Source organism: Sardina pilchardus, chromosome 13 (assembly GCF_963854185.1).
Source record: "Sardina pilchardus chromosome 13, fSarPil1.1, whole genome shotgun sequence".
NCBI classification, from domain to species: Eukaryota; Metazoa; Chordata; class Actinopteri; order Clupeiformes; family Clupeidae; genus Sardina; species Sardina pilchardus.
Window position 1 is genome coordinate 23,480,403 of NC_085006.1, and position 16,122 is coordinate 23,496,524.

A 16,122-nucleotide genomic window follows, 5' to 3' on the forward strand; every position below is an offset into this window, starting at 1 on the left:
TGTGTGTGTGTGTGAAGAAGGGGTGTTAGTGCCTCTCAGTGTTGTTCACACATCATGACTGGAGTGTTTTCCCGACCACAAAATCCTTCTCATTAACCGCTCCCACCCCTCTGGCTCATACACACACACACACACACACACACACACACGGACACACACACACACAGGGCCTCAGAGCTGGTGGGACAGGGCGGAAATAGAGAGCAGCTCTAGAACAAATTCACCAGAGCACAGGAGAGGACAGATGACACTCCCTTTCACTTCTGCTGTCACATGTGTGTGTGTGTGTGTGTGTGTGTGTGTGTGTGTGTGTGTGTGTGTGTGTGTGTGTGTGTGTGTGTGGAGGAGAGAGAGAGAGAGAGAGAGAGAGAGAGAGAGAGAGTAGAGCGTATGCATGGAGAAGTCTGGAGCATGGTACAAGTGAGAGGACAGGGCAAACACACACACACACACACACACACACACACACACACACACACACACACACAAATGAATAGGGCAGCTGCATGGGAATGGGCAGTTAACCTTTGACTTCAGACCTCCACACATGACCCCTGATCTCCCTAAATACCAAGAGTCCGGCACATCTGTAAAACAGCAGTCCTGGAAGCCAGAGCATCCTCCACCCTGCCTGATGAAGGTTCTCTGAGAGGAAGATCCTTTTAATTAAAGCCCTCGTCATCGTGTCATTTACCCATAGCCCATTTACCAAGCAGTGTGCTGCTCCCATAAAGCTGTTCTCATGTCACTCACCCCCCCCAAAAAAACCCTATCCAGACGTCGGATTGAACCCCTCTGTGATGTCATAATGGATAAACTTTGCGGTTGCTATGGCAAAGCTGCCAAGCAGTTCTTCGGCTCCAAACAAGTGACTAGGCTACGCAACCGAGATGATGACATTTGTGTTCTCTCAAGGTTCCAACATAAACACTGGCTTGTTACAATACACATTTTGGGTTTGGGCCCGGGCCAGGTTTGACAGAACGTCTTCATCACTGTGTCACAGACAAGCGTGTAGTCCAGTACTGCTCGGTAAACTGAGATACATTTTCAAAGACTGTGCCACTAAGCGCATTTACAAGTGATGGCAGTGAACAATGGAAGTAATCACAGTTGGCCATTTTTCATAAGCACTCTCCATCTTAGGCACACATGAAACACCACAAAAGGCTGTTTCATGTATGTAGAGTGGTGAAAGACTGTTCTTTCATGCGCAGCCTACAGTAAAAAAAAGGGGGGGTTGCTGTTCCCTTTTATTGTTTAGTTTCCCACATCCATTCTGTTTAAATGTGCTCTCTACATGTAATACATATGACAGGAGAGCAGAGCAGAGCATCTGTTTGTCATTTGTGAATAAAACGAGCCGATTTCTGCATCAAAGAGGAATGCGGGCCAGGCAGCTTCAGAGAGAGAGAGAGAGAGAGAGAGAGAGAGAGAGAGAGAGAGAGAGAGAGAGAGAGAGAGAGAGAGAGAGAGGGAGAGAGAACTACACTCAACACTTCAAGTCCAGCAGAACTCCACCATGGCACTTCAGACTGTTCAGTGCACATTACACACTATAACATAGCAACTGACTTTAAGTGCACAGTATACTGTAAGTAACACACAGGCTGACTACATGAAACAGCTCTTCCATACCCAAACCTATCTGGATCTCAACTCCCAATCAGTCTGTGTTCTGTGTCCACTGGCTAATGACAGCCATATAGCCATGCTAGCAATAAAATCATCCCCTGGAAGCAGGACACAGGACACAGGTGCAAGGTGACCCTGCACGTACCAGCCTGGTGAGTCCAGGGGTGCCTCTCATTTGGGCTTTTATACACCCTCCCTTCCTTCCTCGATCCTCGTCCTCACTGATCTACAGTAAAGAATGATGGGGCGGCAACAATGGGATAGTCTATCCAGTGTTGGTTATAGATCGGTAGGACCGAGCCTCGAGGAGAGAGTTTGAGAGCCACCCCAGGTGAAACTGGACCTTGGCCAAAAGGTGCCCACTTTTACACAGAGACAACATGCTAGCTATCAGAGGTTGGAAAACTCCAGCTTCAGAGAGTAAAAGTCCAATCATGTATTGGTTCTATCTGTGCACTTAACACGGGTGATCTCATCAATTAGCTGCTCTACCTGGCTGAAGAGTTGTGCGAATCAGCTGGTTTAAGTGAGTGGTTGGCACAGATATGTGGTAGGACTTTTACTTTCTAAAGTTGGACTTTTCCACCTCTGCTAGCTACAACATAGCAGCGGTGTGTTCTAATTGTGGACCACAAGGCTATTTAACTGTTAGAAAAACTGTTGACATTTCAACTCAGTGGCCAATTAAAACCCTTGTTAATCAGTTGGAAGATGTTTTGCTAAGAGTGTATAATGAATGCCAGAGAGGAGAAATGCTGAATTTGACAAACCGTGTATTGACAAAATATTGCAGAGACTAGGCCTACATGAGATCAACCCAATCAGTTAGCAGAGAGTGAAAAAGCCACAAGCACCACAGTCACACACACCACATACTTTCCATCAGACACTTTCCCTAGAGCTGAGAGGAAGCATCCTCCCCTCTGCGTAGCGTCCACTAGATAACTATCTGCTGCAGCCAACGCCAACCTCTGCGTAGCGTCCCCTAGATAACTATCTGCTGCAGCCAACGCTAACCTCTGCGTAGCGTCCACTAGATAACTATCTACTGCAGCCAACGCTAACTGTAGCGCCCCCTAGATAACTATCTGCTGCAGCCAACGCTAACCTCTGCGTAGCGTCCACTAGATAACTATCTGCTGCAGCCAACGCTAACCTCTGCGTAGCGTCCACTAGATAACTATCTGCTGCAGCCAACGCTAACCGTCTGCTCTGGTCTTCCCACATGTATCCATACAACACTGTTTTCTGCTCGCACATGCCCACGCCACACTGGCAAAGCTAACGGTCCAATCTGCTTGCATATAGCCTACCCACGCAACACACCTAACGCTAACTGTCTGCTATGGTCTTCCTGAATAATGTCCACGTCACACAACAGTCACTTCAGCGTGCATCAACTCACGCCACACAGCTGACGCTAAAGGCCCCATTACATTACATGCGGCATGCGCTATGAAACCCATTACTTTCAATGGTTTGATCGCGCAAGAACTGGTCTGCCGCTGCGCTCAGCATAGCACAGCGCCAGCGGCATTTTGCCGCTTTGCCACTCTTGCGCGTACTGTGGTTGAAATATGTTGAAACTTTGACCGTGACGCGTGGTAAGTCAATGGTCTTTTGCACGGAGCCCAGCGGTAACGTTCAAACATTACCTCAAAGACACTTAAATACCTTTAAAATGGCTTTTTCAACCGTCTCTGATTACCTCAACCAAGAGCAACCTAGCGGTGAGCGCAGCGCATGCCGTGTGCAATGTGATGGGGCCTTAAAGCAGGGTTCACATTGCTCTTGCAAACGCCGGCGCTGCGCTGTAAAACACATTATTTTCAATGGCTCGCGCGCAAAAGAACTGGTTTGTCGCTGCACCCGTCAACTGCATTATGCCGCTTTGTCACTCTTGCGCGTGCTGCATACAATGTCAACCCTGCTTTAATAAGGGGACTTCACATTGCACGCACCATAGACTGAGCTCGCTGCTAGGTTGCTCTTGGTTGAGGTAATGTCCCAAAGATTTTTGTTGTACATTCCGCCAGGCTCAGCGCAAAACACTTAATTTACATGTACACCATACCGCAGTCACAGTTCCACATGGTTGAACTTTGACCACGGCACGCGCGTTCCTGTGCCTGCAAGACAACATGGGCCGGGTTTCCCAGATTCGTTAAGAAGCTCTTAAGTGCTAAGAACTTCTTAGGAGCGCTCTAAGAACGTTCTAAGAACCCTCCTAAGAAGTTCTTAGCACTTAAGAGCTTCTTAACGAGTCTGGGAAACCCGGCCATTGACAATAATGAATTACGTAGCTCAGAGCTGCCGCTTGCGCATACAATATCAACCCTCCTTCACTGTCGACTTTGGTCTTCCAGCACGTACAGTATGTACAGTACGTAAGCCACACTGCTAACACTTACGGTCATACAGTATCTGCTCGCACATACTGACGCCACAAAGCTAGCGCTAACCGTCTGCTCTGGTCTTTCTGCACGTATCCACACCACACTGCTAAAGTTAACTGCCATCTCTGCTAACAGCTATCTATATCACAGTGCTAAAGCTAACTGCCATCTCTGCGCACACGTATCCACACCACACTGTGACCAGCAGCAGCTGTGATGACACTGGGACCTGCCCCAAAACTGAGGGGAATTCCAATGGCTTAGACAGATATGTAATTCTGCTACTACTCTCACATCCAAAAGAATCTAAGGCATTGAGGCATGAAGCAGAAGCACCTGGCATTCACCATCAGACACACCCACACACATGCACACACACATACAATCATTCCAAAAAACTGGACCTGATGTGGTTTGCATTACTATTCATGAGTTTCATCAGGTCCCGACCCTTTCCACAGGTGTGTTAATCAAGCACCATGTAGTCTACATTGATAATCAAGGTGCTTGATTTCATACACCTGTGGAAAGGGACCTGGTGAAACCCATCAATAGTGTAACTACAGTACATAGCCTAGCTACACATCACTTCTCCAAATGAACTGGAGATGTTTTATTTACTGCAAAACACAGTAGCTTGTGTACTTGCCCTATCACTTCAAAATTATTCTTTTCATTTAAGAAAGAGTAGCAATTATTTAGAGCTTTTAAAAAAGCAACCCTATGCATCCATTAACACAATCAATCTTCAATACACTGTTTGTGAATGCTTACTTTGACATTTAAGATATAGGCTACAATTTGGGTATCAGTTACAGCATACAGTAGAATCACAACAGTCATTGAGCTTGAGACAGTCACCTCAAACGCATCATGATGTCAAGATGGTATTTTAAGTAAGTAGAGTTTCCTTTTGAGTGTTGAACCAGCTGAAGTCAGTGACGAACCTGAACTTTCCACTCCTGACCTGAGTTATACAGTATTCTTTGGCACGCTAGATGAAACACGCACACTAACACACACACACACACACACACACACACACACACACACACACACACACACAAACACACGTGTAGTAGGCTACTTTAAAGCACAGTAATGGCAGCTCTAGCACTAAGAACAGCCAGAGTGAGGATTGGGTATATAACAGCTATTCATCACTGTCCAAACTCCAGGAAAAAGAACACTCAGGACTTCACCAACGCTGACAAAACACTCTCTATAATGTGGGCTTCTCAACCAGGGCTATTTCAACACTCAACAGTGTGAGTTTAACCCCAACGTAGTAGGCTATTACAATCAAAACCAATACTAATGGGTTGAGCAGTGAACAATGAGTTAGACCTCCAACACCAGCAGTATCTGAACAATGGCTAGTGAGAGCTTCAAAACCACCGTGGTTTCAGCACTAGCTGGCGAGAGCTTCAAAATGAAAACGAATTCAGCCACAGTAGCACGCAGGGAAACTAACCACATGCAGAGACACAAACTGACAGCAATACACACACATACACTACACACACACACACACACACACACACACACACACACACACACACGCACGCACACACGTGTAACCCTCCATTATTACCTCCCAATGCTCTGTGGAAGCCAACAACATTAACGATGACAGAGAAACAGGGAGATACAAACAGTTATTTGAGGTCAGCTAGCCATTACTAACGAATGTTCTCCATCTCCTGTATAAGCAGCTTTTGAAGAGTACAACCAAAAGTACATTTTGGAAAAGAAAAAGCACAGAAAGTACTCGGCTAAGCTTTGCCGTTGGCCTCTTATGACCAGATAAGATGAGAAGTGGAATCAATGGGAGGGACAGTCAAGAGAAAAAGAGAAACGCGGCGAAGATAAAGAACAGGTTCAATACGTACACAACTTAATCTGTTATAGTCGGCCCGCTCGCGCCTGGGTTTGTGTTTCTTGCGGAAGGTGATCCGATTCATCCTGAAGCTCATATCCTTATATCCAAGTACACATGCGTTTCTGGACGGACACAACACACACACACACGCACACGCACGCAGGCACGGGTGCACAAACGCGTGTTCACTGCCTAGCTCACCGAGTGACAGGAGCTTTGTAAAGAGCATGTGAAACTCGTCACATAGTGCGGCAAAGAGAGGAAGTTGAACCAAAGAGAGAGAGAGAGAGAGAGAGAGAAAGAGAGAGAGAGAGAGAGGGTCACATATGACATAGCCACACACACACACACACACAGAGAGAGAGAGAGAGAGAGAGAGAGAGAGAGAGAGAGAGAGAGAGATAGAGACTAAGCGGCTATACTGAAAGGCTACAAAAGCACACACACACACACACAACAAATAATCCAAAAGGGTTACTAGTGTTCGCAGTGTAAACGTATTGCTGATGCTGTAGCTCAGTGCTAAGGGTGTGTCTGGCCCTGAAAAGGTGCGCGCAGGCCTTTATGGTGTTGGTGTTGTTATTGTGGGAGTGTGTGAGGGAAGAGCAGAGGCCAGTGAGTGGCTGCGGCCCCAGGTGATCTATTGTGGGAGAGATCTATAGGCCTGGGCTGTATGTATAGCATAAGCCACAGGGGCAGCACAGGGGCTGTTTCAGCTGATGCAGGTCAGGGCACGCCAAAACACACAAACACAGAACACACACACACACACACACACACAGAGATAGAGATACACACACACCCACACAGTTACATACATACATACATACATACATACATACACAGTTACATACATATGTAGTTACATACATATACATACACACACGTACACACACACACCGACACATACACACACAGACACACACCAAAACAATTGCAAACATGATTGTGACCGCCCACTCAACTGTACACAAACGCCCACCTACCACATGCAGGGACACACCAGAACAAACAAAACCAAAATGAATACCCACGCACTCCCCTAAAACACTTTTTGAACACTCTAGCTTGTGTGTGTGTGTGTGTGTGTGTGTGTGTGTGTGTGTGTGTGTGTGTGTGTGTGTGTGTGTGTGTGTGTGTGTGTGTCTGTGTGTGTGTGTACAGTACTGTATGTGCGCGAGTACCCAGTCTGGTCCTGTTACTCACACACACACACACACACACACACACACACACACACACACACACACACACACACACACACACACACACACTTGCCACAGGCACAGGCCATCAGGCCATCCATTTTTCATTGTTCTCTAAGAATGTTAAACAAGCTGTTAAGGCTACACACATACATGAGAAGTTTAAATGTGGTATACAACACACACACACACACACACACACACACATGCATGTCTTCAGGTCAGTCTGGCTGCTGGTGAGCAGAGAGCAGATGTGTCTCATCATCTCTGTACACTGGGGCTTTAATCAGCTTAAGGCCGCCGTTACATAAGATACACACACACACACACACACACACACACACACACAGAAAAAAGACACAGACACAGATACGGAGACAGATAGCCCCCAGGAGTATGACACAGCAGGGCAACAGGCATCACTAGAAGGCCATAAATTACACTAATCCCTAGTGACCACACACACACACACACACACACACACACACGCACACACCAATACACACACACACACACTGTGAAGAAGTGGAGAAGTCACAGCTTTTCATTATTTAGAGCATATTGGAGGAGCTGCTTAGGCTAGCAGTGTGTCTCGGCTTTGGCAGCAACGAGGTGAGCAGTCTGTTTTGACATGACACTCATGCTGCACTGCCTTCCAACAGCCCGTGAATCACTGCAGGGCACTTAGTCCTGACTGCCCACTAGGGTGACCATACGTCTGGATTTTCGGGAGGACAGTCCGATCTTCATGCCCTTTGTCCGGACCTCTCTCGTGCGTCCTCATTTTTGCCCTTTTGTCGTCATTTCGGGTAAAAAAAAAAAAAAGGCAAAAATGAGGAGCCACGAGAGAGGTCTGGACAAAGGGCACGGAGACCCGACTGTCCTCCCGAAATCCGGACGCACTGTATGGTCCCCCTTCTGCCGACATTCCATCACGTCTTCACTCCCATTGTTTTCTAGACAAAAAATGAAAAATCAACATGGGGGTGCTGTCTGCAGAACAAGCGGGCAGCACCAGACCACATGTGGGTCTCTGTGGGCCTGTGGGCACCGACCCAGGTTCGGTTCCGGCCTGCGGTCATGTCTCTCTCCCACTCGCTTCCTGTCTCTCTCCACTGTCCTATTGATACGAAGGCGAAAAGACCGCATCAAATTTCAGAAAATAAAAAAATCTACACGATAATAGCCAAAGAGTCAAGCCGCAGGACAGTGTTTTATGCTAGTTTAAAAGAAACAACACCATTAATACCATATTAACTGCCCCCCTGTAACCTCATAGCTGAAGAAACTTTGCAGAAATCAATGTATAGATAGCCGCGGCTAATACTTGGGTAATTACGGTAGTATTGAACGTTGGAGACCAAGTAATTGAACGTTGGATGAGGAGTGCCCCAAGCGTACTCGTGTCGGAGCTGGTGGCGTGTCTCCTTAAGGTTGGACTGATCGCAGTCCCTACTTCCTGTTGACCTGCCCAGGACTCTTACTTCCTGTTCTTGGTGACCCTAGCTATGGCCAGATTCACTGCAGGACTCTGCCCTGCTCTGCAAATCCAGTCAGCTTACGAATCGTGACACAGTAAGGTGCAATTAACACTGTTCCACTCCTCCTCCACGACCCGCCCTCCTCCCCCTCTCCTCCTCCTCACCTCCTCCCGCCCCTGCATCCTTTCACCCAAGCCATTGTTCTCTCCATCCATCTCATGTTTACACGGCTAATTCCAAACCCTATAATATTCTCCTTCCCTCCCAAACTGTGTTATATTCCCCTTCTCTCTCTCTCTCTCTCTCTCTCTCTCTCTCTCTCTCTCATTCCAACCACTCTCTCTCTCTCCTTCCTCCTAGTGCCTATGGGAGTTCACTGTGTGTATAAACTGCAGCTGCAGGCCATCAAAACACTCACAGTACAGAGGGTGCAATTATCACACTCTCATCGGGGGGCGGTGGGCATAGAGAACGATGGAGAGAGAACACATGAAAGTACATACAGTACGTGGGGGAGACAGAAAGATAACAACAGAGGGTGAGATAGAGGGAGGGAGAGAGAAAGGGATAGAGGGAGAGAGGGAGGGAGGAAGAAAGGGAGGGAGAGAGGGAGGGAGGGAGAGAGAGAGAAAGGGATGGATAAGGGAGGTTAATAGAAAAAGAGAAGAATATCTGGAGATAAGAGTGTGAGACGTGTGTGAATGCAATAGCACACCACAGCACACAGAGCCTCAAAGCAATATAAAAGTGTCAATCCTCATTACGGCTCTGATGGAAGGAGGGGAAGTAGAGAAAGAGAGAGTTATAGGGAGAGGGAGAGAGGGACAGAGAGGGAAAAAGAGAAAGAGAGATGGGAGAGATAGGGAGAGAGAGAGAGGGAGATAGGGAGAGAGATATAGGGAGAGGGAGAGAGGGACAGAGAAAGAGGGAGAGAGATGGGGAGAGAGATATATAGCGAGAGGGAGAGAGGGACAGAGAGAGATAGGGAGGGAGAGAGATATATGATCTGGCTGGAACTGAAGAACAGGAAGTTGCAACAGTACTGGCGACAACACTCTGGCATTATTGACAAGCAGGAATAACCATAGCAACGTCCTGTGGATGTGGGACTTCCCCCCCCACCAGTGAAAGCAGATGTAAAACCTCTCCCCCTGTGGACCTGTTCCCCAAAATTCCCCTCTTATCTCACGACATCAACAGCACACTGTGCACACTACTCTCAGTCAAGCAATTCTACATTCCACAAAGCAGCTCCAAGATCATAAGACTACAACCCCCAGAATGCCACAGTGTGACCTTGCCTGCCCTGGCCAGAGGAGAGATCCTGGTCAGTGTGCCATTGGGATTAGTGTTCTGTGAAGGAGACCCTACAGAAGTAATCACAACAATCACATGATTCCCTACAGGAGTGTTCACACTAATCACAGGAAACTCAACAGGAGAAACCACAGGACACCCAACGGGGATAATTATAGTAATCACAGGACACCCCACAGTAGTAATCACAGAACACCCTACAGTAGTAATCACAGGACACCCCACAGTAGTAATCACAGGACACCCCAAATAGTGATCACAGGACACCCTTTTGTAGAAATCACAGGATACCCTACAGTAGTAATCACAGGACACCCTACAGTAGTAATCACACTAATCACAGGGACAGTAGGCCTATTGGAGCAATCCTAAGAAACCCCACAGTAGTAATCCCAGGACACCCTACAGGAGGAGATATGAGGAGAGAGAGATCAGAATGGAGCAGTAAAAGAAAGTAGGACTTGAAGAGTCTTGCAGAGTCAGCTCAGCTCAGCCCAATACTGACATTTCTTGGCAAAAACAAACATGCGAGAAAGACATGAATGTGCCAGATCCCCAGATATCTCTCTCTGTATCTCTCTGTATCTCTCTCTCTCTCTCTCTCTCTCTCTCTCTCTCTCTCTCTATCTCTCTCTCTCTGTATCTCTCTCTCTCTCTCTTGTTAGCACTGCCACAGCCACACAACACTGCCATCTCCCTGCACCCTTACCTGCTGCTTGAGGAGGAGGGATGCCATGGGGTCAAGAAGAAGAAGAAGAAGAAGAAGAAGAAGAAGAAGAAGAAGAAGACGAGGAAGAAAAAGAAGGAACGTTTTTCTGCGTAGAAATTAAAAACAGAAGGGTCCCTGACTGCAGGGGACAAATGCTGGTGCCAAACAAAGAGAAGAGAAGAGAGGGAAGAGAAGAGAGAAAAGAAAAGAATAGAGGGAAGAGAAGGAGGAGAGGGAGGTCGACAGAGAGGAGCCAGCCTTTCAACATAGGGATAAAAAAAGAGAGATGGATGGATAAGGAGAGGAAGATAAAAACTCATGATGGGAGGAGAGAGAGATGAAGAGAGAGGGAGAGAATTGGGGGGTAAATGGATAGAATGATGGAGGGATAAAGGAATTTAGGATGAAAGAGGGAGTGAAAGGGTAGCGCAGAGAAAGAGAGAGAAAGAAAGGGAGAGGAGGAGAAGCACAACAACATCCTCAGGGAGGTGTCCTGCCAAAAATCTAAGACTGCCATTTTTCCACTCAGCTCTTCCAATGCCATCATTTTCATGTGGGAAACTAACTGAGGACCGCACACACACACACACACACACACACACACACACACACACACACACACATAGAGTCCAGATAGACACTTCCATAGAGACAATGAAACATGCTCCATAGCAACACATGGAAAACACTCTCTCTCTCACACACACACACACACACACACACACACACACACACACACTGTCACTCTATGAGATTAACAAACCAGCAAGCTAACTGCTAACTAGCGAGTACAACATCCAATTTCAGAATCACTAACCACAATTAGTAGGCCTACGGTCTGATGCATTGTGTGTCTGCGTGGTCTTGTGTTTGACCTTTTGGAACTTTCCCTTCGGAAACAACCTTGAATCACTGCACTGCGCGAAAGGCGCAACACAAAACTTTATCGAATGCTTCATCTGACTTGCACATGTACATTACGTTACCAAAGACTCCATCGCAGATCAAAGGAGTGTGTTAGGCTGCTAGGGGTCTCCAGAGGCGTTCGTTCAGACCTGGGGTGTGTTTCCCAAAACTATAGTTGGTTGGCAATGGGAAATTGCATTGCAAGTTGCAACCAACAAAGTTGCTAACTTAGTTAGCAAACTTAGTAGCTAACTTAGTTAGCAGCTATGGTTTTGGGAAAGGCATCCCTGGCTGGGAGCTGAGGAGCCTCTACGGTGATGGCAGGACGTGAGACAGTTCTCAGCTCTGAGCTCCGAGTCCCAGTGAGAGAAAGAGAGAGTCGAGAGAGTCGAGACATCTCCGGAAATGGCTTTGACACTTCCAGGCACGAGCACCTCTGGGCTCCGCAAGATGTTCACAGTGCTCCCACCAAACCGTCACAGTCACACACACACACACACACACACACACACACACACACACACACACACACACACACACACGCCACTATAATAAGCACAGCAGGAAGGCAGCGCCCCACCACACCATCACCGTCACACACACACGCCGCTATAATAAGCACGTCAGGCAGTCAGGCCAGCTGACGTCAGTAACACTGAGAAGGTGTGACAGCCGTCATGACAACCACAACGCTACTCAGAGTCATAATGAGAAATGAGGGGGCAACAATCAAAAAGAACAGTAACCGTAGAGATCATCTGGACCGGTCAGAACAGTAGAACCAAACACAACCACAACCAGAGAGAGATGATCTAGAGTGGTGAGAACAGCAGAACCAAACACAAGCAAAACCAGAGAGAAGTGATCTGGACTGGTCAGAACCAAACACAAGCAAAACCAGAGAGAAGTGATCTGGACTGGTCAGAACCAAACACAAGCAAAACCAGAGAGAAGTGATCTGGACTGGTCAGAACCAAACACAACCATAACCAGAGAGAAGTGATCTGGACTGGTCAGAACCAAATGCAGAAGATAAACTGGAATAGAACTGGACAGACTCTGGTGTTTTGGCTAATACCACATTTGAGCTGAATTGCTGTGTTCCTACAGCTAAAGAGGTAAAGTGACAACATCCAGGTCTAATAACAAACCTCAAGGAACACACACACACACACACACACACACACACACACACACACACACACACACACAGATGCAATGTGTATCTGTGCTGCATGGCAACACACTTAGGACACAAGACTCTATTAAAGAAATAAATAGCATACATCATCTGGCTTAGAGGAAGCCTTTATTTAGATATAGAGGGAAGCTGTAAGTGTGTGTGTGTATGTGTGTGTGTGTGTGTGTGTGTGTATGTGTGTGTGTGTGTGTGTGTGTGGGTGGGTTGGCCAGAGATTAGGCCTCAGAGAGGAAGTTGAGATAAAAGGACAGGAAGTAGTATAGTGATCCTGTTAAACTGACGCCAGGCATGCTCACCTGTCCCCTCAGCCTGTCATTAACTCTGCATGCACACACACACACACACACACACACACACACACACACACACACACACACACACACACACACACACACACACACACACACATCCTCTCATTAACTCAGCACCCTGGAAGTGTGCCCACTGATGACACAAGAACAACACACGCAAGGCACAAAAACAGAGGACACTAAGTACACAAGCACACATGCACACGCGCGCCCACACACACACACACACATCTACATGGATGTGCATGAACATAAATGCTCTCACTGAGTAAGACAGCGCTACAAACAACACTGAGTAAGCACACACACACACACACACACACACACACACACACACTACAGCCTTACTGAGTAAGCACAGGTCCAGCTCAGCTCTGAGTCAGCAGCAAGAGTGACCTATAAGCCCAGTTTCTCTGTCTGCTACACCGCACTGACCTCCAGCCAATACCACACACCACCACCTGGTCCACTGCAGGTAGCAGGGATAGGCAGGCAGTGTGTGTGCGTCTGTGTGTGTGTGTGTGTGTGCGTGTGCTTGTGCGTGTGCGTGCGTGTGTGCGTGTGTGTGTACAGTATGTGCAAGGTTCCACGACCATTTTTAAAAGTGTGTGCCAGTTTGGAAACCGGGCGAGAGATTTTGGTTGCCAAAGTCAACCAAATCAGGGTGCCACTTGTAACAATTTGGTAGGGCAAATGGGCAACTGGGCAACCATTAATGTCGAGCCCTGGTGTGTGTGTGTATGTTTTCGTTACTCAATTCTAACTGGGTGGTGTACAAGAGCTGCCAGAGAATCAGCCTACAGCCTACAGAACACACACCCTAGAAAAGAAGAACACACACCCCTGCAGCCTACGAAACACGCACCTCTGTTCCTACACACACCCCAGAAAAGAGAACACACACCCCAGAAAAAGAGAACACACATCCCTGCAGCCTATGAAACACACACCTCTGTTCCAACACACACCCCAGAAAAGAAGAACACACACCCCTGCAGCCTACAGAACACACACACCTCTGTTCCAAAATGCACCGCAGTTCTACCGTTCATTCTCTCCTCTCTCATTCTTACTCTCTCTCCCTTTTTACCGCCTTTCTATTCTCTCGTTTCCTGCCTTTCTCTCCCTCTGTCCTCACTCCTCCTCTTATGCCTCTCCATCTATTTATTCACTCGCTCTCTTTCTTTTCTCTTTTCTGTCTCTGTGGTCTCTCTCTTCTTCCTCATGCTGTCACTATTTCTGCAGTCTTTCTCCTCTATCATTCTCTTCTCTCTCCTCCTCTTTTCCCATTCCCTCTCTAATCATCCCCTCTTTCTATCTGTCTCCTTCCTTCTCCTTTCTTCTCTCTCTCTCTCTCTCGCTCTCTCTCCCTTCTTTCCTCAGCCATGATACTCCACTCTCAGATCTCCTCCTCAGACGCGATCGTCTCTCTCAGACGCCCAGCACAAGATCACAGACACACACATGTCAGCCAGACCAGAGAAGTCAGAACACACACACACACACACACACACACACACACACACACACACACACACACACACACACCACAAAACACACAGACAAAAAGACTGCACATGCAACTACACTGTTGAAGCCTATAGCAGAATAAGGTGCATACATGTAAGAAATAGATCGAATCTACAGGTAGAAATGGTTGTGTGTGTAACTGGTCCAGGAGTGTAGCTGTGTGTGTGAGGAGTGTATACTCTGTGTGTGTGAGGAGTGTGTGCTGTGTGTGTGTGTGAGGAGTGTATGCTGTGTGTGTGTGAGGAGTGTGTGTATGCTGTGTGTAAATGCATGTGAGTGGTGAGACCAGATGCCGTAGAGAGAGTGCTGCGTGTAACATGAGAGCGAGGACACACAAGGAAGGAGACTCAGGAACATATGGGAAACATTCATAATTTGCACAACCCCATAGCCTTCCAGTCAACTCCCCCTCCCACACACACACACACACACACAGACACACACCCACACCCACAAAAAAAATCTATCTATCTATCTGCACATACACACACCCATTCATCTCCACAGACACACACACACACACACACAAACACACACATATTTGACAGTAGAATAGCAGAGAGCAGACACAAATTCACAGAAAGCACAAATATCCCTCTTTCAGTAACACAAAAGTAAACATACACACACATATGCATACACACACACACACACACACACACACACACACACATACACACGCAAATATGCATACACACAGACAGACACACACACAACACACACACACACACACACACACACACACACACACACACACACACACACACACACGCACACCCACCACTCAGACATTCCAGTATAACTCCACATCCTGTGTGTCGTCATGCAGGAGTTTCTCTACACGTACAGTGCGTTGGGTAAGAGTCCAGTCAAACTGGGGTGAGGAATTATCGATCATTACCATGACGACGACGGTGGTGGTGGCGTAGGGTTGGTTGGCGCCGTCGCCCCCCTCCTCCTGCAGCGGGGGCAGCATCTCCGAGGAGATCTGCTGCTGGCGGCGGGCACACATGCGCCCGCAGTTCCCCCCCCTCAGCACGGAGCGCAGGGCCTGCAGCAGCAGCACGCTGGCAGAGCAGCCCATGCCCAACTCCCGACGCCCCTGTGCCCCCAACACCCAGCACAGAGCCCCGTGCCCCCGACACCCAGCACCGCACAGCGCCCAACGCCCAGTGGTGCCCTGGAGACAGTGCCCGGTGCCTGCTTGTCCACAGAACGGCGTGCCCTGTCCAACACCCCAAGCACAGCACCCCACAGCACCCAATGCCCAATTCAGTACACAGCACCCAATGCCCAATTCAGTACTCAGCACCCAATTCAGTACACACAGCACCCAAAGTCCAATTCAGAACTCAGGACCCAATCCCAAATTCAGTATACAGCACCCAATTCAGTACTCTGGACCCAGTCCCCGAATTCAGTATTCAGGACCCAAATCCCCAATTCAGTACACAGCACCCAAATCCCCAATTTAGTACTCACCCAACGTCCACCCAACACCCAATGCCCACAGTCCAGCTCAGATATGGCCACTCCCACTATGCCCTTC

The 16,122-nt window shown here is 47.8% G+C and overlaps 1 protein-coding gene across 1 annotated transcript in view; it reads right to left on the reverse strand.

Moving 5' to 3' along the window:
* Nucleotides 1-15,657, reverse strand: part of dock10 (dedicator of cytokinesis 10) — a 91,387-nt gene extending 75,730 nt beyond the window's left edge. Inside the window, 1 exon segment of the mRNA XM_062552066.1 lies at nucleotides 15,475-15,657. Within this exon segment, the coding sequence (XP_062408050.1) occupies nucleotides 15,475-15,657 (183 nt within the window).
* Nucleotides 15,658-16,122: the final 465 nt, after the last annotated feature.